We start from the raw sequence: 21,781 nt of genomic DNA, 5'->3' as shown, positions 1-21,781 counted from the left end.
TTAGCTATTAGCATGGATATCTGATGAGCACTGAGGGCTCTGTGCTGACCACCTCTTTCATGGACACTGATGGTAGGGACGGAGGAGTGGGAGGGACCGAGGGGTGAAAGCCAAGTGCTTTTCCCTGTTCCTGCACTGAGGCCATGGAGACGAAGGCAACCCCACTCCCCCCTACTCACCCCACTCCCCCCATACTCACCCCACTCCACCCCTAAGCCCCCACGCCAAACACACCCATTCCCACTTCGGCTAAAGAGCTGCACCCAGAGCCCTTTTTTAATCATGTAATTAACAGCCCTGGATGAAGGAGGAAGAGAGTGATGCTGCACCTATCCTCCAGCAGACTTAGAGGCCAGTGGAACTGAAGATTAGAGCTGTGATCTCATTCCCACCACTTGTTTAGAGTCTATCAGGAAGAGAAATGCCAGCATTACCAACACTCCTTATATGATGAAAAGGGGGAAAAGGAAAGAAATGGAATGATGGACAGATCTGGACCCTGCCTTGATTCTAAGTGTCATTTGATTATTATTCTATTTCTCATCATAACTGGTGGGGAAAAGATTCCCCTTTCTCTTAATTTTTCCCACATTCCAACAAAAGGCACTACCTTCATTTTTATTATATTTTATATTTTGTCTTGCGAACTCTCATGCCCCGGTGAAAATTACATTGTGAAATGACGAGAGAAATTTCAGCACCGCCCGTGCTCCCTGCTGCTGTCCCTCTGAGCTTTCAAACAGCCGACAGACTGTGAAGAATAAATAATACAAAACTATTGATTATTTTGATGACTGCAAGATTCAATTAGGTATTAATTTTGCCCTCCAGTGGACCTATCAAGCGACTCAAAGGATAGGAGATGGGAGGTGGGGGTGGGCCCAAATGGATGCAGAGAGAGCGTAAGACCAGCCTCAGACAGAGGGGGAAATGTGTTTACCTCGCCAGGCAGAGAGGTGCATTTATGCTCAGAGTTCCATATTTAAGTGCTCCACCAATGAAGCCCTGATGACAAGCGACATTGTTACCAGGGATATGAGTATTGACCAGCCGGCTCGCCTTTGGATGACAGCTACTATTTCCATTGATGAACATTTTCATAGATTATCATGTCATATCAAAGCCCCCCCGATTCCTCTGATGAGCGCATTAAAAGAGCCCCTCTGGGCAGGAAAACATCGACCACCCTGGCAGGAGTGGGGGTGGTGGTGTACTGGCGCAGGGGCAAGGTTGGCCCCCCTTTCCCTCTCGCCATACATGCTGGTCACCTGTCCCCATCTCCAACCCATTTAGACTGAATGTTCTTGTCCATAAATAAGGCAGCATGAGTGGGACAGAGTTTTACCCCTCTGTGTTGCTGCGGTTCTTTGTGTGTCTCAGAGCAGGAGGGAGGGGGAACAGTCTGAGGTGACACAAGGGAGAGGAGACACAGGAGAGGCAGAGAGAGAGAGAGAGAGAGAGAGAGAGAGAGAGAGAGAGAGAGAGAGAGAGAGAGAGAGAGAGAGAGAGAGAGAGGAGAGAGAGAGAGAGAGAGAGAGAGAGAGAGAGAGAGAGAGAGAGAGAGAGAGAGAGAGAGAGAGGAGAGAGAGAGAGAGAGAGAGAGAGAGAGAGAGAGAGAGAGAGAGAGAGAGAGAGAGAGAGAGAGAGAGAGAGAGAGAGAGAGAGAGAGAGAGAGAGAGAGAGAGAGAGAGAGAGAGAGAGAGAGAGAGAGAGAGAGAGAGAGAGAGAGAGAGAGAGAGAGAGGAGAGAGAAAGTAGAGTTGACGTCTCCAGTGCTTGTCTTGGAAGCAACCTCAGGCTTGAACCCGCAGTGGCTATTCAGATGCAACAAGGTCGAGGAGGCTGTTTCTGTTTTTGTAGCAAGCATCATGCACTAGCTGGTCTCTGCTCTGTGGTGGCGAGCATGTTTTAATTGGTTTCTGTCAGATTTTTGGGACATTCAGAAGATAATCTTTGACGCTTTTTTTTGTCATTTAGTGGAGCTTCATTTAGGTATGTATGCTTTTTGTTGGTTTATTTATTTTGTGCACTTTTAGATAGTTGCACATCAGTAATTAGCCAGGTTACTTCATTACACTATACATTACGTTGTTAATAATTCATTGACAGTAATTCTAATTCCCTCCAGTTTATGGTGGTTTTTGTTTTGTAAAATGTGAGACATTGGAATTTCAAAACGTAATTTGGGGAGGACCTATGATATGCCGTGATCTATTCCTGCTCTTGATTGGAAGAGGCCTTGATCGTTCACTGGTTGCCTCTGACTAATGCATAAGAATAATGACACATTTGACTTCTTGCTCTTACCGAAAGTATCGTGCAGGCTTTACCTTTGAGAAATGAATAAACTGTCTACATAGATATTTTTTTTGTAATAGCAAATACATCTTTAGCAATTTAATTTCTAGGTACGGTATGCGTGTACAGGATGAGTGTAATGATGAAATTGTGACACGTGTGTTCTGTTGGTATTATCGAGCCTGGGGAGGTGTGGAGAACCTTTAAGGCTGAAAGGTATAATGGCAAAGCCATAAGAAACCTTAACCGCTCTTCACTGGGCAGGCTGCAGCCAGCAATATCAGCGGGAGAAGCACCAGTCTCAGATACAGGAGAGCGCGCTAGAGAGAGAGAGTGATGAGTGAGCGATAGAGGGGAGACACCGGGATAGAGAGAAGGGGCGAGTGAAGGGGGGTAGACAGAGAGAACAAGCCGGTGTAGAGTAGTGTGCTGCGAGGCAAATCTAACCACGTTGTTCTGTTGTTTTCCCCACCTGGGCTCCCCAGCTCCCTCCACGATCCGATGATTACAGGGCAGCTGAGCAAGCCGCTGCTCTCCCTGCGCAGCGAGATGAGCGTGGCGGAACTCCGGGCCGAGGACAAAGCGGCCACCCCAGATAGCGAGCTCAACGACGAGTCCCTGCTCCTGTCCTCAGAGGCCAGGGACAGAGAGGACATTCCTAACAAGCTCTATGGTGAGTCCATGGACAGGACAGCTCTCAGTCTCTCCTCTCCCGTCGGGGACTGGTCGTGGCACGAGAGGACAGGGAAATGCTCTGCTTCTGTGTGTGTTGGATAGGGCTGTCTGAGACCAGGTGCTGCTGGATCAGGTGCTAGAAGACTGTGATAGACCTAACTAAGTTGAGGTGTAGGGATTCAGGGAGGAGGTGGATGCAATAGGGTTGGTTGCCTGAGTTGTAGTATTGTAGAAGACAAGTTATTTAGGTGAGTTTTCAGGTGATGTGGTGTTTTACATGTTCATTATGTCTTCATGACTTTTTTTCACTGGAAATATAAGTGAAGTCATATCCTACAAACGGTTTGGTATTTTGTTATGAGTCTTGTGTTAATTGATTAATTGATTTATCTTTAGAAGTTTATCTTGAGAAGTTTAGGTGTGGTAACATTTTCAAATAGAATGTGTGAGAGTCCCCATCAGATGATTATTCAAATATCACACTTGGAGTTGTTCAAATATCACAGTTGGAGTTGCAATGTGCCTTTAGGCATAGACAAACAAATTTAGGTATTAGTGTTTGTATAGTTTACATAGATTAGATTGGTAGGACAGACGAAAATATTTGTGACAAGTGACCCTTCCTTTCATAACTTTTAAAATAAGCATCTATGGCTGCGTTTACACAGGCAGCCCAATTCTTTCATTTTTCCACTAATTGGTCTTTTGACCAATCACATCAGATCTTTTTACATCAGATCTTTCTCAGAGCTGATCTGACAGGTCAAAAGACCAATTAGTGAGAGAGAAAAATTGAATTGGTCTGCCTGTGTAAACGCAGCCTATGTCTTGGAACGTGACGTTTTATATTTTGTTGCTTGTGTGAAAGTGAAAAGTGTGAACGTTGTGACAAAATATGCCAAATTAGAGAGAATGTTAGGCTATATTGTATCAGGGGAAAAAATGCCTATGAATTGAGCAAGTGGTGAGAATCTCTGGCTTTGGTTTTCGTTTGTGAAATGTGCTTGTGCTTGATTATCTCTGCAGTGGTGGATCATCACAATGTATTATTATGTGAGCAACTAACAAATGTTTTTTTGTAGTCCAATGGCAAATAACGGTATGAAGATGAATTGATATTTATTACAAGTATATACAGTAAACACATTTAAATCACTTAATATAACATTTGCAATTTAGACATTGAAATGATGGTCAAATTAATAATTGTTGGAAAATGGCCTATAGCTCTTATAGGGAATTACATTCAAATCCCACAATTAGAATATTAAGAGATACTAATTAGTAAGAAATGGATGTCATTTTAACAGATAGAAAATGTGTATTTATCTATCTCTCTTATTCATTTCATGTTCAGGTTCAATTACAGTTGTGACCAAGTTAATTAATATGCTTTTAGTTCAACTAATTTACTTATCCAGGCAGTCCAATTTAATCCCAGGTCATAACAATGAATCAATAGGTCTAATGAGATGAAAACACGTTTTATAATGAAACTATAAAGGTCATAACACTATGTCTAATATTGACTGCTGTAACATGTAGATTCAGCCTCAAAGGAAAGCGGATACACTACCTCAATTATTTCAACTTGTTTGTTTGGATTTTGCTCAGATCCTTTTTGATGGGAGTATTGGCACTCAGTTTTTAGTCAGTGCGGTCACAAAAATCATTCAGATGCATTCAGTCACTCACTAATCCTTACTTACGCCAAATGATCACTCAATAAATGTTTGGTGCCATCAAATTTATGGTTAATTTTTAAACAACATGTACCGATTCCAACATTGATATGGTAATATGGATCTAAGATATGCATTTCTGCTTTTCAAAAAGGCACCACAGAGGCATACTTTATTTCTTCTACTAATTCTCTCAGGCACTGCAATTTGAACGTTTTAATTAAATGAGCTAATAGAACCATTATTGTATGTCATGGAGAGGCTAAAGTTGACTTTTTTGCTATCCTGTGCTGCAGGTGTGGGTAATGGGATGGGCTATGATGTGGTCTATTTAAGACATCATTTTAATCTGTGCTTTCATCAAAGGCTATTTCATGGTACAGTACTTTAAGACTTAGTACACATCTGAACATGCTTTTAAGGTTATGAGTCAGTACTCAGCCATTAAGGATGTAATACGTCTATTTCTGAAAATGCCCATGGACATCAGTGTAAAAGATTATTGACTAAAATTCCATAAACCCCCTTCAAATTACAGTAAATGTATGCGTGTGCAAAGAGGCTTTTAGTGGTCTGAAGAGATAGGCGAACTTGTACAATTACAAGATAATGGATTTAATATGTTTTCATGAAAGAAAACAAACTGAATTGTGTCTTACAGATAATATTGATACAAACTACTACAGTACTACTTATACGTGATTATACTGGTAGGAACATGCATACTCATATTAACGTACTACATTATGAACATAATAATGATAGTATTATAGTAATACAAAAAAAGACATATTGTTCTGTAACATAAACATCCTATGAAAATGTTGTACCAAAATAACAAATACCAAATATGTACACACGGATTCTGACGAGAAGAGTGCAGTCACCATATGGCATAATTGTAGATGATTCTATTTGGCCTTACAGGAATGTATGTGTAAGGTTTGATGTGGCTTTATAGGTGGCAACAGAGCATAGGCTACCTCGAGCTCCGATTATACCAGAAAAACATACATACACACAAAACCTATAAAAAAAAACATTTGGATTCTGCATTTGGCCTGACCTTAGCTACAATACCTTAACTCCTTTTCTATTGAAACACTGTCAGCACAACAATACATACCATTTTTACATCTCATTTACTTTTACATGTCTTGATGTTTTTTATTTGGCAATATTGTGACTTTCTCCCCCACACGTGTTAGTTAAGGGAAGGGGGTGCGCTTCCTGAGAGAAAACATTGAGCAGGTGTGTTACAACCCCCTACATAGATGTACTGCACTCAGTGCTAAGACTTGGAGGCATTATGATAATGCAAAAAGAGATGCTATCTTTTCTAATTTATGTGTGCTACCTGCTGCCAAAAACACAAATATATCACGTTAAAACAAGTTGAGTTTCTAATTATCACTGTATAATCAGGGCTAATCTCCTTTTGGATGAATTCTAATGATCAAGTACATGAAATCACTTACACTCATTAGGACACAAATAACATCTGGAATGACCCATTGCTGGTGACGTCCTCCAACGCCATTAGTGCCCAAGAGGAGCAATGCTCTAACAGTCTACCTGTAACACAAATCATAAACAAGGCAGTGTTACATTGGACATAAAAAGACGAGAGAGGCATTGGTTATTGCTAAATGAATAATACATCAGACGACAGCTATCATGTTGTGATATAGCATACAGTAGCCAGGTACTGTATGGTGTGTGTTTGTGTGTCTGTACAGGTTGTGTGTTTTGGGACTAGACAAGTGAGTGGTGCAAGGGGACGATAGTGTGTAGCCTGGCAGTGTTGTGTTCTGTTGTTGCCACAAAGCACCACTTGGCTGAACTTCTGAGAAATATTTTGGGGGAAGGTTCTCCAAACAGCTTCACGTCCTGATCAGTGTACGGCTCCAGCTGTCATTCAAATTAATTTTTTAGGATATCCCAGGGCTAGGCTCTCCAACACAGAGACTAGGCTAACAGGTAACTCATTCATCTCAACACTGTTACAATTCTCTGTAATAAGCATCAAGCCTGCTTTCACTTCACCTTCAGACTCCCGATAACAGCTGAAGCCCATTAGTCCATGTTTGTTTGTTCTCTCTCTATCTCCCTCCCTTTATTTCTGTATCTCTCTCTCACACACACACATTAAATTATAGACCATTTCTGCTGAAGAGACTACAATGATTTAAAAAAAAAAAAAAAAAAATCTAAATGAGAAATTACATCCTTCATACTGCAATGCACTTTTCTTAAACGGCAGTTGTTATTCTTATAATACTGTATTTAACATAACTCTGTTATCATTTTGTAATTCATGTAAATTCACCTGCTGTCACCTGTTATAAATAGAGTGGTGTGTTTTGGTAGAGGATGTCCTGATATGTGACTGACTGGCCAGAGTTGGTGTCTCTTGTGGGGCTGATGGAGGAAGGCATGACTCTGCCCGTAGGCTGTGCCTGGGGTGTGCCCTCAGAACCACTGCTCCTCCCCGGAGACTTGGCACAGCATAGAGGCAGTCAGGACATGTGGTTGCCAGGCTACCCAGCCTCCTTGCTCCAGCCAAACGCCACAGTCAGGAGATGAACGAGAGAGAAAGAGAGAGAGAGGGGGAGAGAGAGCAAGAGCGAGAGAGAGAGAGAGATAGGTAGGTAGCTCAACTCCTCTCACGAAGCAGCACTGCTCCTCTAACTGCAGGCCACAGGGCAAAGTGGATGACAGGAGGATGGTTGCTGCTCACAAACAAGAAAAAGTGTAGTGTTAAGCCAAGGTTGTACTGTATCTTTGTGCACACGTTTGTTTATGCATGTTTAGCCTATGTTACAGTACTATGCTCAGTTTTAGAGGGTGTAGAGTGCAGTGCTACCTCGGTGCGGATATGAGAGCGCGAGGTATGGAGACTCCATGCTATCTTATCAGCCTCCTTTAGTCCCCTTTACCGTAGACTACAGAGGCATGTACTCTAGGTTAAGGATGGATACGTATCTCTTTGCGATGATCGCTGCAAACTTTTATAAATGTGCAGGTTTTATTAAGGAGATTGATTATACTTAGAATTTCTTTATCAGAAAAATATATATAATGAAGTCTCCAAGTTGTGGTTTAAATGTTTGATCATGGATGTCCAATGCTCCAGCGTTTCCCTCTCCAATGTGTTGTTGTGTAGTTTTATGTGTCCAAGTAAAGAAATTGGGGGGGATGTTGAGAGAAATGCGGACTCTTAAGATTGTGTTACATTTTGACCCCTTGTTTATTAGCCAAGCTATGATTGTCCATGTATCTCAGCACTGTACAAAGGATTCCATATGTACTGAATCATAGTAAGTTCAACTCCGTGAACAAACCCCTTCTGGATAATGGTTATTAAGCTACTAATATGAGTCCTTTCAGATACTTTTGATTTGGTTAAGAAGTCCCAAGCCACCAACTTAACATATTAGACAAAATCCACAATATTATTTGCTGTTGATGGACTTCCTAACTTTATGTGACGCAACTCTTCACATTGTTCGTTGATGATTTAACCCAGGACAGCAAAGGAAAGTTTCTTATTTTTTGTGTGTCATTTTTAACATTACTTTGGTGGGTGAGGTCAATGTAGCCTACATGTGACGATTGTCCTATGCCCTCTGTCACCTAAGCTAAAGACAGGCCTTATGAATAACCAGACAGTGATTAAGTCAACCATTTATTCAGAAAAGCATATGTATTAATTGTAATCATGTGTGGATAGGTGATGTCCATTTGATTGTGGATCACCTGTAAAGAGGGCTATGGAGATTGGTTTCAGTGTGCAAAACCTTTTGTGGTGCGTTGCCCAACATTTTGCTTTCTATGCAGGAATGCAGCGATCAGATGGTACAACTAAAATGTGATCACGTTTAACTATTAAAACGTTAAGGTTAAGCTAAAATATTTTTTTAAACAATTACCTTGTTCACCCTCGTTTATTGAAGAGGTCCATTTCCTGGTTGTAGTTGCGACTGTCTAATGTGGCGATTGAAGAGGGCATAGAGTATTGAGAGTTACGGGGAATGCGGAAAGTAGCATTTTCCTGTGGGGACCTTCGAGTATGTGTATAATCTGAAGATATTTCGATTGTAATTCATGCTTCTGAACGTTAATTGATCATGATGTGAAATGTAATGTTCCCGTTGGTCAGATGCATGATGGTGAGTGGTTAAGAGCGTTGGGCCAGTTCAAATCCCAGAGCCGGCAAGATGGAGAAATCTGCCGTTCTGCCCTTGAGCAAGGCAGTCAACAACAACTGCTCCCCGGTGCCGATTACGTGGGCGTCGATTAAGGCAGTCCCCCCCCCTGCACATCTCTGATTCAGACGGGTTGGGTTAAATGCGGAAGACACATTTTAGTTGAATGCATTCAGTTGCGCAACTGACTAGGTCTCCCCTTTCCCCTTGTTTAAACTAATTTCTTTGTTTGTCTGACAGACAGGAACAGGTTGCCTGACAGACAGGCACAGGTCAAAGGTCGTCATGCTGCCGGGTTAACAAGTGTACTTGGAAGCCAGAGTTTTTCTTTTAAGAGCTCTATTTAATTAGGTTTAGTTCGACCCTTTGGTTCATCATCCTGTTTATTTGATTTTGTAGATATTGTACAGTTCGCCAGCTCTTTATCTCCACTTGGACATAAAAATCCTCCCTGGCAAGAAAAATTAGTTTTGCATTGTTGCGTCCTCATTGTTAAAATCGTACCGCTGGGTCAACCTCACTGTACACAATGATAGAGGCGTTTGTCAAAACCTACACAATATGGTTTCACACCATGCTCTTGAAAATATCCATGCAGCGGTCAACAAAAGCATGTCCTTGGAGACTGTATGGCTGAAAGCGCCTATATTCTTCTAGGTGGCTATGAGCTATAGTGGGTTGAGAGGCAGCAGAGGAAAATAGCAGAAAGAGTGTGAGAATGACATTCAGTGACTCTTTCAGACGGCGTCAACACAGTGAGCGAGTTCAGGTTCAGCCAGGTTATTTTGTGATGAACTGTTTTGTATAGAGTAGAGTGCTGCTTTTGGCTTTAATAGAATTTTTGACAGTTAAGTGGATAAGTACAAATTTCTGATTGCTGCTGCTGCAAAAAAAAAAAGTTGATTGAAGTGAAGGTGCGTACGTTCTGGGTGTTTTCGGGTTCGGTTGAGTGCTCAGGAAGCACTGATAGACAATGTCATTGGGAGTAATGTTTGTCTACCACACACCCAGCCATGCTCCCTTCACTGGTGAAATGGTTTCACACGTTTTTTTTTTAAAAGCTCATTTCTCACGGCTGTGCAAATAGCCTTCCACTCCAGCTAGCAGAAGCCATGAGGCACCACAACATCCTGATGACATGTATTTATTGCCTAGGAAAAATGGACATTAGGTTGCGAAAGCTGTGGTTAGGAAGCCACGCTATTTTCCCCCCGTGGGGGGCGAGATGGCGTGGCTGTGTACAGTTTCTGTCTTCCCCTCTCAAGCAAATCTCCCCCTTTCAAACACCAGCAGACAAGATAATAAGGCACTTGGAGCACAATTCGGGTATTATATTCCGCAACCAAAGGCTCATCTCTTGTCAGTTTGCATTTACTCTCCCAAGGATGTGACGCTTCTATCATCATGCTGTCAAATAGAGCCTGGCTGGAACGACAGGGCCACTCATTTCATACACTTACTGTTTACATGAAATGGCCTGCACTTATACCGATTCTGCCAAAATGGAGGAACATTTTCAGAAAGGTCACCTACAGACTAAAAAGAGGAGAGAAAAGGGAATCTTCTATTGATGTATGCGATTGGAGGTCATTCCGAAGAAAAGGTCTAGACAGACTCCTGTATAATACCCTACATCTCTTCATTTGTTGTATTTCGTAAGAGCAGTTACTCATTCATCTTAATAAGAAAATATATTTATGTTTTTTTGCACTCTGGCAGCTACTGTACAGTACCTCACTGAAATAATTTTAATGATTTGGATTACCGAGGTGGTAGTTGATACGCCAGTATAAAAATATTGCTATCACCAGGAAGAAACTTTTTTATTTTATTAGGATCAGCATGTATTGCATTTCATACCATCACTCACTTATCTCCCACTTCCTCATCCCCTTGTCTCCTTCAACCTGCCTTTCACTCTTCTGCATAAACACAAAGACAAACACTGCTGGAGGCACCCCCCCGCACCTATTATTTTTGTGTAATCAGCTTAGTGAGCAGGGCGAGTGACTGGAGGGGAGGGGGGGTTCTTTGGCTGCTTGCTAATGCAAAGAGGCCTGTAATGTCCTGCTGTGCTGGGGTTAAGTAATGAAGTGGTAGAGACACAGTGTGTGAATGGGACCAGCTCAGTAAAGTTAAAGAGACCAGGATAAAGGAGAACAAGAAAGGGAGTAGGACTCTCTCTCTCTCTCTCTCTCTCTCTCTCTCTCTCTCTTTCTCTCTCTCTCTCTCTCTCTCTCTCTCTCTCTCTCTCTCTCTCTCTCTCTCTCTCTCTCTCTCTCTCTCTCTCTCTCTCTCTCTCTCTCTCTCTCTCTTTCTCCCCAGGAGGTTGATCTCATTAGGAGGATTTCAGCTGCATGCCTATAAAGCAGGTGTAATACATTCTCTAATGCGCCCGGAGTTCCCGTGGGCTATCTTCGCTATCTTTACCATCACAGATCAAATAGCATTGAGGAACAAGGAGAGAATAAGGAAGATGGAGATGGACACGGAGAGAAGGTCATCCGTTTTACACATAAAAACCCCAGTCATGTAGATTACATTCATAGTGACACTGAGCACTTCAAAGTGACTGATATTATGATCTGCTGAATATATTGTGCAGATACAGTAGAAATGAATTGTTAACCTTTGCGTTGCTGAACAAACAAATATTGTAAAGCAAATTATATTGAGGGCACTTTGCCAGTGGCAAAGGAAATGTAATGAATACTATAATACACTTTATTCTGTTCTCACTATACTCTGGGGGAAATGATACTTTTCAAAGAAATATGTATTGCATAGTCTAGTTTCCATAAACAATATCAAAAAGCTCTTCATGTTGGACTAACAAAGAAACGTCACAGCTCCTTGGCGTTGACACGGTCGTTGATGTTTGGAAATAATTGAAGCAGGGAATGGAAATTACAATGTTGTCTTTGACTTGTGTGGCGTGAACCAGAGATCCATCCAAGCCCATGTGTCCTTCACAGCCCTTTATTATTTATAGCGCTCGTTCTTTGAGCAATGACCAGTACTAATGCATAACCTTCTGTCCTTCTGGCTGATTCGCTTCCTTTGAAACCAAAGATTGAGGGAAGAGAAAAGGGTGTGTGGAGGAGGCGGGGGTGCAGGGGAGGGGGTGCGGGGGGGGGGGGGGGGGTATAGGGCAGTCAAGATCCAGGCTATCGAGAAGTTATTATGTTCCCCCCCCCCCCCCCCCCCCTTCATATCTGAGGATGTGAAATAACATTGTGATGCTTCTTTTCTTGGGAAATGGAGTTACGGGCTTCAAAGCAATAGTCGATCCTGTACGTTCCCCTCCCTCCACAGCGTGACGGCACTATGAGTATGTTGTGTACTGTGGAAATTCTGTTCGAGAGAATGGAGGGTCGGTTCTGCCCCCCTTCACCATGTTTGCTGTTATGCCCATAGAATCTATATAGTTAAAACATTGCAGAACTTTGCATTTTCACCGTGTCACCTCCTGACTAATAGTGAGTTGTATAAATCCTTATTTGGAGGTTAGCACCCTGCTTCACATTGCTGGGGATTGAGGTGAGAACGACTCCAATGCAGACTGGAGCACTTTCTGTGATTCTGGGATGATAGATGCTGCACAGTAGCAGTGTAATCCATTATTATGATACTGTTATGAGAGTGTGCGATGTGGAGGCAGAGTATTGGGGGGGAACAGAAGCTCGGTGGGACAGGGGGCAGAAAGTGGGACAGCATTAGTGTAGGATAGCCTGAGGGCCCGAGGCTGATGTGTCAAGCGTGATATGTGGGTGTCTAGTCGCCCCCCGCACCGGCCCCTGTCCCCTTCCCCATCCCCGGCCCAGTCTCCACCCACAGACGCCACCGGCTGCCTCTTAATTGTTCTGCCACTGCTCTCGTTTGGCCAGATGCAACGCAGGTTGACAGGCGGCCGCTCTTTGGACGCGGTGAGTTCACCGTACATTCTACATTTTCTGCCTACAGTAATGTAAGGGTTGTGAACAGTTCACATAAATATCACTGTTTCTTTCTTTTGATACACTAAATATACAAAAGTATGTGGACACCCATTCAAATTAGTGGATTCGGCTATTTCAGCCACACCCGTTGCTGACAGGGGTATAAAATAGAGCACACAGCCACGCAATCTCCATAGACAAACATTGGCTGTAGAATGGCCTTACTGAAGAGCTCAGTGGCTTTCAACGTGGCACCGTTATAGGATACCACATTTCCAACAAGTCAGTTCGTCACATTTCTGCCCTGTTAGAGCTGCCCCGGCAACTGTAAGTGCTGTTATTGTGAAGTGGAAACGTCTAGGAGCAACAACGGCTCTGCTGCGGAGTGGTAGACCACACAAGCTCACAGAACGGGACCCCCGAGTACTGACGCATGTAGCGCAAAAAAATGTATCTGCCCTCGGTTGCAACACTCACTACCGAGTTGCAAACTGGCTCTGGAAGCAATGTCAGCACAATAACTGTTTGTCGGGAGCTTCATGAAATGGGTTTCCATGGCCGAGTAGCCGAGCAGTTAAGATCAACATGTCCAATGCCAAGCGTCACCTGGAGTGGTATAAAGCTCACCGTCATTGGACTCTGGAGCAGTGGAAACACGTTCTCTGGAGTGATGGATGCCAGGAGAAATCTACCTGCCCCAATGCATAGTGCCAACTGTAAAGTTCGGTGGAGGAGGAATAATGGTTTGGGGCTGTTCGGGCTAAGCCCCTTAGTTCCAGTGAAGGGAAATCTTAAAGCTTCCAACTTTATGGCAACAGTTTGAGGAAGGCCCTTTCCTGTTTCAACAGGACAATTCCCCCGTGCACAAAACGAGGTCCATACAGAAGTGGTTTGTCGAGATCGGTGTGGAAGAGAGCCCTGACCTCAATCCCTGCGAGCCAGGCCTAATCGCACAACATCAGTGCCCAACTCCCTAATGCTCTTGTGGCTGAATGGAAGCAAGTCCCCGCAGCAATGTTCCAACATCTAGTAGAAAGCCTTCACAGAAGAGTGGAGGCTGTTATACCAGCAAAAGGGGGACCAACTCCATATTAATGCCCATGATTTTGGAATGAGATGTTCGACGAGCAGGTGTCCACTAGGGCTGTGGCGGTCACAAAATCTTTTCAGCCGGTGATTTTTTAGCAAATAACTGTCGGTCTCACGGTAATTGCCTGTTAATTAACATAAACACATTTAGCATCTCCTGGCTTCCACACATAGTCTACAAGCCACTGATGCAGACCTTTGGAACATCTACATTTTAAAAAGTATAATAATATATCCATGTAATATAGCATACACCTTCACCATAAATCCAATATTTATTTTAGACAGTTCTAAAGAAGCATGATATGAAGAAAATGTAGTCTATTTCAAAAGGACAGAATAGCAAACTCTAAGTTGTCCTTATGTTAGGTCCTGATCTGGCTATTCCAAATGGCAGTGGGCTACACTAGTTCATTTAGCAGACAAGATTTGTTTTGAATTCCGTGGCATTCTTTTATAGTATGAAGAATACAATTTAACAAAGCTGAATAAAATAGAAAGGAGATTTTCTCCAAACTGTTTGAGGGAATGCGCACATTTGTGTTGAGCGGTTACCAAATAAAAATGTATTCCTATATGCTTAATTTAGAGTTATTAATGTAACGTTAGTTCTTCTATAAATGTTGGGCTACATGATGCGACTCTATCATGTGATCAGCTCTTTCTCACAGGCTACAAGTGAAGACAGACACATCGGGGATGCAACTGCAAGAGTCCTTATCCAATTCCGACGTGCATATTGAAGATATTGAAAGAACTGTCCACGTTAACTTTTCGTCTGCTAACAAGATGATTAGGACTAACGAACAGCAAAAGCACTAGCCTATGTCATTCTACTATCCCCCATAGTACAAAAGTCGACCTATTCTATAATGTGCAAGAAATAAATATTCCAAACATAGTCTGGGACAGTTGTGGGATGCGATAGATCCCAAATTAATACAACCACTAGCATCCCACAAAAAATGTTAAGCAATGTGGCTGACGCAACAGATCAGAACGTTTAGCTTAAAAAGTTGATAAACTATGTGGCTATTTCTTCACATTATAAGCGCAGCAATGCACACATGGATGTAGGCTGTAAGCGTCAATGTTCCATTAGCGGAAAACACCATTATCAAAAGTGACCGCAAATGCAATTATGCATGTAATGCTTTTATTATAAAGGTGCATTTTTATGGTGAAAATGATCTTCCCCAAACTTGAAACTCTCGCGCTGCTTATATATGCAAGTTATGCTCTACAGCCCTTGTAAAGCGCATTAATGTGCTTAATTTTAGGAATTTATTTGGCCACTTTAGTTGTGATACAAACCTTATCAAAACATATGGACATATGGGCTAGGCTACATGAGGTGTGCCACTATGATTAGAAAAAGTCAACAACAACAAAAAGGCATTGTTTCTTATGCTGGGCATCATTCACAAGTGATCATATATAATTCACAAGTAATAGGCTGATATTGTCACCCATCAGACTATTCTTGATTTAATCTTGTCTTTACATATACTAAATAATATATGTGTGATATTTGTTTTGATTTAGAATGGACCATTATCATGCACCTGTATCGAAACAGGGTCAGCGGGGGAAAAATACATTTAATCTATTCACTGAAATAGCGAATGGAGGACGCTTTTCTCGTGGTTCGTTTTCATGCCAGTCAGGTATGCAATACTCCTGTTTTAAATATAAGCAATGTGCTTAATATTAGGAAAGTTGAGAAATAAATATAGTAGACGTAGTCTATAGAAAACTAATGGGATCCTCCTCTTTTTAGTAATTGCATAGCCTATAGAAATGTTGCGCAACATGAGCTCATGGGCTCTCAAGAGGTATTTAATGTGATTTTTGATTTCATTTGCATTGATGTCAGAGTGATTAGAGGGACAATAGAGTGCTGAGTACCAGGCAGTTAGCACATTTGGTAGACTACTAATGACCAGCAGCCACATCAGAGCTTGGAGAAGCCTAATCACATGTGACTAAATGGTCATGTGGAATCTGACTGCCTTCATGACTCGTGACCACCGGTGTGGCGGTAATACGGTCACCGCAACAGCCCTAGTGTCCACATAGTTTTGGTCATGTAGAGTACTTTTGAAATGAATTGCATATAATGATGAATCACTTATTTGCTCTTCATTTGAAGCCGTATTACTCCACAAATCACTTTGTTTGTGACAGGAAAACACATTGGATAGAGATCCAGACAGAGAGCTATGGTTAAAGAGAAACCCTCTTGCGTGACGATGAAGGGGGCACCAGATCAGGCTGAATCCTATTTACCACAAATATAATTTAAGTAATTTCAGAAGAGGCTCCCATCAATAGGAAGGGAGGCATCTCAGCATTCCCCAGCTCTCCTAACAGGCTTACAGCTCTCTCAGGCAGGCCCTGATTTCCCCGTCCATGCTGCACTGATGACCATAAAAGGATGAGGAATAATTTGGGATTGTTATTGGTCTCTTTCAACCCTGAGGTAATCAGGTTGACATTGCTTGGGGAATGAGGAGAATGGACCGCAACAGATGTACTCATGTGCAAAGTGTTTTGCTCCCCTGAGAGCTGCCTGCACAAATGCTCTCTCTCTCTCTCCAACTCTCCCCCTCTTCCTCCTCTCCACCCCCCCCCCCGTCTCTCTTACTCTTCATCACACCCTCTCCTTCTTGACCTTTGCGATGAGCATTACCCCTTCTCTCCAATTGACCTCATCCTGTCCCATTTGTGCTCTCCAGTCTGCTTGGCTCCTGGTCCACTTCAAGGCAGAAGGAGAGGCAGGTAAGAGCAGGCCAAGAGTACTTCCTGTTGGAGGAAGACCCATGGCCATGTAAGAGAGGATAACTATGGGAGGATGCTACTTCCCTGTTATCAGTTGCATTTGCATACTGACGATGACCAATAACTACACTGAGCAGCAACAGGGGGGGTCTACACTTCAAAAACATTGTTTTTACCCTGTAATAATAATAATAATAATAATAATAATTTCTTAATGGGAAGACAGTCTTTAGTCAGTCTCTATACCCCCCCCCCCCCCCTCCCCTCTATCCCATGTTTTCTGGTGATCCTGTAATTACTGACTCCAGAAGTGGCTGAAGAACTGCTGAGGTGAAAAATCCAATCCACACTGCCATGTGCTTTGCTTTTCTTCCCATGTAATACCTTGACTCCATAATTCCACTTATTGGTGGAATAATGAATGAATTTGATATTTTTGCCTGTAGGGTCTGGAGCTCCTTGCTGCTCCAGCAGAAATCAACCATTAATATAAGGGGCCCAGAGAGACTGGCTCGGCCCCTGACCACCAAGCCCCTGCGCTGGGCCCTTAATTAAGGAAATGACAGCTCTCCAGGCTCTAGTGTACGATAATGCAGCTAATGGTATTACAGGCAGCCACTCAACAGTCAATGTCTGGTGTGTTCCCGACTCCAAAAACGCTATTGACGTATAACCAGCCAGCCTCTCCTCTGAGGGTCTCTAAACAGAGTATTACTTTCCTGCTCATCCTCAGGGAGCCATCTAATAAAGAGGACCCAGAGGTTATTGGCGGAACATTATCCTCTGGGTTATTGTTGAGGGATTTGGCGTGCTCAATGCAAGACAGAACAATGCTACAGACGTATTTGATCACCCTTTTGCAGGACAACGTTCCTGCCACGCAGGAAATGTCAAATGTGTAGTGTATTTGGCCAATGGTGCATGTCTTAACCTAGTTTGAGAAAAGCTAAGGGATTGGTCAAAAGATGCCTGAGTTATTGACAAATCCAAAATCTAATTGTATGTGTCCATTTAAACCACTGTAAATCCAGGGCACTATACAGTACTGTCCCTTCTCTTATTTTCAGATATAATGCAGTATGACTTACTGGGGAATAGGAAACTCTCTCTCTCTCTCCTCCTCTCCCTCTTTCGCTCCCGCGTGTAGAAAACTTGTGTTTGTGCCAATACCATAAAAGCTATGCCGTGTCAGGCCTTTCAGAAGCATTAGTGGAATCAATGGCCAAACAATCCAGCACAATTGGTCTGGTATTGATAGAATTAAACCTTGTGTATGATGTGACTTGTCATTTCTTTGGCCCAGTATGATGCCCTGACCCCCATCATCAGTGAATCTCTATTGATTCCTGCAGCCTGGGCTTTCACTCTCATTTGTTTAGCACTCAACAATAAGGAACAAAAACACATATTTCCATAGCAAATAGAAACTGTATGATAAGAATGCACAAATGTGTTTTCTTTTGAATGTCGATATTGTGTTGATATTTAATAGTAGAAAAAAGCATGAATAATAAATACGGAGGGGGAATAAACTGTGTTGAGATACGTTTAGTCACTGGTGTTGTTAATATATTAAATGCACGTTGTCATTTATTAGGACGACTCATGTACTGGAGGCAGCTCTGCAGGGTAGCCAGTAGATGGCACAGCAACAAAGTCATAAAATCGGATTTTTAACCTAACCCTAACCTTAACCCTAACCCTAACCTTAACCAACGTGCTAACCTTAAATGAAGACCAAAGGCACAGTTTGTATAGCCAAGTTTGACTTTGCCTCTGGCCCATCTAGAAATCTCTCAGCTCTGCCTCCAGGACAAGATTCATCCCAATACACGTCAACCTGCATATTACATCTCAATGAGAACAGCTACATAACGAAACAACATGCCCTCAGCCCAGCTTTTTGAAAAGAGCCATTACTAAAAAAAAAGGGGGGGGGGTTGGGGAGTTTATGGGCTGGTTGATTTTGAAAAGCCTGAATCGTTACCGCGGCTCTCTCTCCTATATTTGACAGCTTATAATGCATCGCCACTAAAATAGCTTAAGTGTTAACGCTTCTTTTATGGACAAAAATTGATTCATAAATGCAGTGGGGTGAAAGCTAACTCGGACACAAAGCCTTCAATAACACCCATGTCATTCACATGGTCAATGGATAAAGCAGTTGTTGCATTAGAGTAGATGGCAAACTGATTGCTTTATGAAATGCGGACTAATTGTTTTGTGTGGTCTTGTGCTTGGGGCAGCACTCTGTATTGAGACGAGCGGCGGATGACGTCAATTAAATGCAGCTCTTTGCACCCCATATACAAACCCTCTGCCCCGTGTGGGCATTGGACGTGGCTCTCCAGTCGCCACTTAGGTGATCAATGCAAGATCATTTATTTAGTGTCAGATATTGGGGAATATTTCCACACCATAAGCCACCGATCACGGATATAGGAATCATTATTGTTGTAGTGTAGAAGAGATGACTGTGGTTGGATATATGGGAGATAGTTTGGGGTTATTCAGTTGTGTTAAATCAGCACAAATAACAGAGTTGAGAAATTGTATTTTATAATGACAAGCATTAAGCTCTTAAGTTCAATGCAAGGTCTATGTGCTGTAATGCTGGGAAAAGGGTACCAAAGAGAGTTTACCAAATCAAAATGAAATGTGAACACATTGTTTTCTGGATTTTTGTGCACAAAATAGTGAAGGAATTACTTCAGTCTAAGTATAAAATTGTATTAACGTGTAAGTAGAAAATATGTATAAAACATTATTTCAGCAAACATTTTATCATTAACAAGTGTCATTATAGCTGTTATCAGTCCAGTGCTACTGTCCAAAAGGGAATCCACTTAAAGAAACCTTCACAATATATAAACTGGTTAAAATAACAAAGAACCTAGTAATAAAAGATCATTGAAGATGGACTCCCAAGATATTTCTCCTGTCAGCGTTTTAATTTTGTTAAAGAAATCACGACCAACACCTTAGGGCAAAGATGTGCATGTGCATTTATTTACTATCGATTCCTTTCCCAGAGCTAAACGTCTTTACGTCACAGATATTTGCAGGCAGATCAAGCTTTCTCTTAACATCCCGCTGAAATTATTGCGAGATGACGCAATGAAGGCATACAGCAGTTATTTAATAAGCCATAGCCCTCTGCGCTGCTTATCAAATGGAATATATTATTCACTACACCAACTGTGTTCATTACTTATTGATTGGTATTGCCATGCTGTAAACTTTCATTCGTTCATCAATAATAGAGCAGAGTGATCCCTCTGATTAGGGGTGGATGCCATAGTCAAGCCGCTGCTTATTTCATCTCTGATATTGAGACGGAATGGATATATGCTAATGAGATGAACTGCTGCCAGTGTTCAATGTTCAATTCCACTGTCGTGTTTCGTCGTTCTTTGATGTGACATTTGAGGATAGGCGTGCTTGTAGTTGTCGAAATTGATCGGAAACCAGTGGGGTCATTGAGTAATGCCTAATATATTCACAAATATGAACGAGATCCTCAATTGACTTGTGAATTTCCGGTTGTCATTATATGAAGAAACTTGTCTTCAAAAGACATTAGATCAAGTCAGAGGAAATGGTTGAATGGATGTCATGTATCATATCAGTGAGAAACCCTAAACTTAGCTCATCATCACGCAATTATGATAACGTCTTTTGAATGTTTGCCCCGGTGTTAGGATGAGACTAGGTTTCTGCTGTCCAAATCCAAATCCATTGTCTTCAAAATGGTTTTACTTCTCTTCAGTAATTAAAGGCATTGGGTTGGGCTATTTTTGACCCATAATGGGTAAAATTGGTAAGAAACTGCACTGTCTAATGTTAAGTGACTGCAGGGTTGACAAGCTTGGGTTTATGTGGACCAATATCAAGACACAGGCCCAGTGAGCCAGAGGTAGAAACCAGCGCAAAATGCGGGCTTGTCCCCCAGGGCAATTAAATCAAGCATCAAATGCTTAAGGTTCATTTGATGGGTCATGCCATTCACCAATTATTTGGAGTTTATGTAAAGATGAGATGATTTTGGATGGCAGAGTGGAGTTTGGGACGTAATGCGCAAATTTGTACCGTCCCAGTCCCACACAACCAACCAGCAACCGCATCTTGACAGCAAAGCCTTCAGTAATACAAAGGTCAAACTTTGATGCAGTGATTCTTTTAGATATATTTGTCTTCTTGTAACTTGCTCAAATTGAAAAGGGATACACCAGTGTATTCATGTTCTTTAGCTTCCTCTAGAACTCTCCCACTCGCTTTCCTACTTTCCTCGATTTGTTTACTTCTTTTACCAACTTGAATTCAAGTTTTTGTGGAAAGGGAGTTTTAATCTGTTGTACAATACATTGAAAGAGTTGTATAGTAGCCTACCATTGATGTATGGCTGCATTTAGAGAAAATATCAATATGCCGAGACCTCTATATTGATGACTTCTTTTGACTTGTGATCAATGTTCTTGACTTTTGGCAAAGATGGACGTTATACAAGTTAGCCCATACGGTATAAAAGCAAATAGTTTATCATTGAACTATCTGAAGGAATATACTTTTAATGAATAGTTTCATGGTTTATCTACTGTATAAAAGTTTCAACAGCTAGGCAGAAGGGACCTATAAAAACTGTACTATAGTGGCAAGGGACTTTTCTATCAGAACACGTCATCACACATGATGACTGAGGTCTGAGATGCGCATGAGCTGTAAGAGAGATGCTGAGAGCGAGACTCCATGTTTTAACAGTCCGTGCCTGTGTCCCAAATGGCGCCCTATGGGGCCTGGTCAAAAGTAGTGCCCTACGTAGGGAATAGGGTGCCATTTGGGACAGAAACCTGTGTCTCACCGCCCACCCACCCTGAGTGGTTTTGTTTTCTCTCCTGCCGTCACATCACACAGCAGGCCAGGCTTATTATCATGTCCCTGTCGGATGTGCTCCTCCTCGCTCCGCCGTGGCCTCATACTGTAGGAAACAGGTCTAATTGTGTCTCAGAGCCACAGGCTGTCTTCTGGTACGGGGGGGGGGGGGGGGGGGGGGGGTAGATGGGTGATGATACTCAACAATGTAAATGTGGGAATAATGCAGGGCCAGGCCCCAC

At 42.3% G+C, this 21,781-nt stretch overlaps 1 protein-coding gene across 4 annotated transcripts in view; it reads left to right on the top strand.

The window, feature by feature from the left end:
- The first annotated feature begins 1,765 nt into the window (after positions 1-1,765).
- Positions 1,766-21,781, top strand: part of LOC129859370 (POU domain, class 6, transcription factor 2-like) — a 93,498-nt gene continuing 73,482 nt past the window's right edge. For 2 of the 4 annotated variants that reach the window (XM_055929086.1, XM_055929084.1), the window contains exons 1-2: positions 1,767-1,991; positions 2,783-2,970. In XM_055929086.1, the coding sequence (XP_055785061.1) occupies positions 2,799-2,970 (172 nt within the window). In that variant the 5' untranslated portion in view covers positions 1,767-1,991; positions 2,783-2,798. Of the gene's footprint in view, positions 1,992-2,299; positions 2,971-21,781 lie in introns of those variants that run through there. The other 2 variants (XM_055929087.1, XM_055929085.1) reach the window with 2 other exon arrangements.

The sequence above is a fragment of the Salvelinus fontinalis genome, chromosome 7, assembly GCF_029448725.1.
Source record: "Salvelinus fontinalis isolate EN_2023a chromosome 7, ASM2944872v1, whole genome shotgun sequence".
In the NCBI taxonomy this organism is placed as follows: domain Eukaryota; kingdom Metazoa; phylum Chordata; class Actinopteri; order Salmoniformes; family Salmonidae; genus Salvelinus; species Salvelinus fontinalis.
This window is presented reverse-complemented; position numbering and strand designations above follow the sequence as displayed.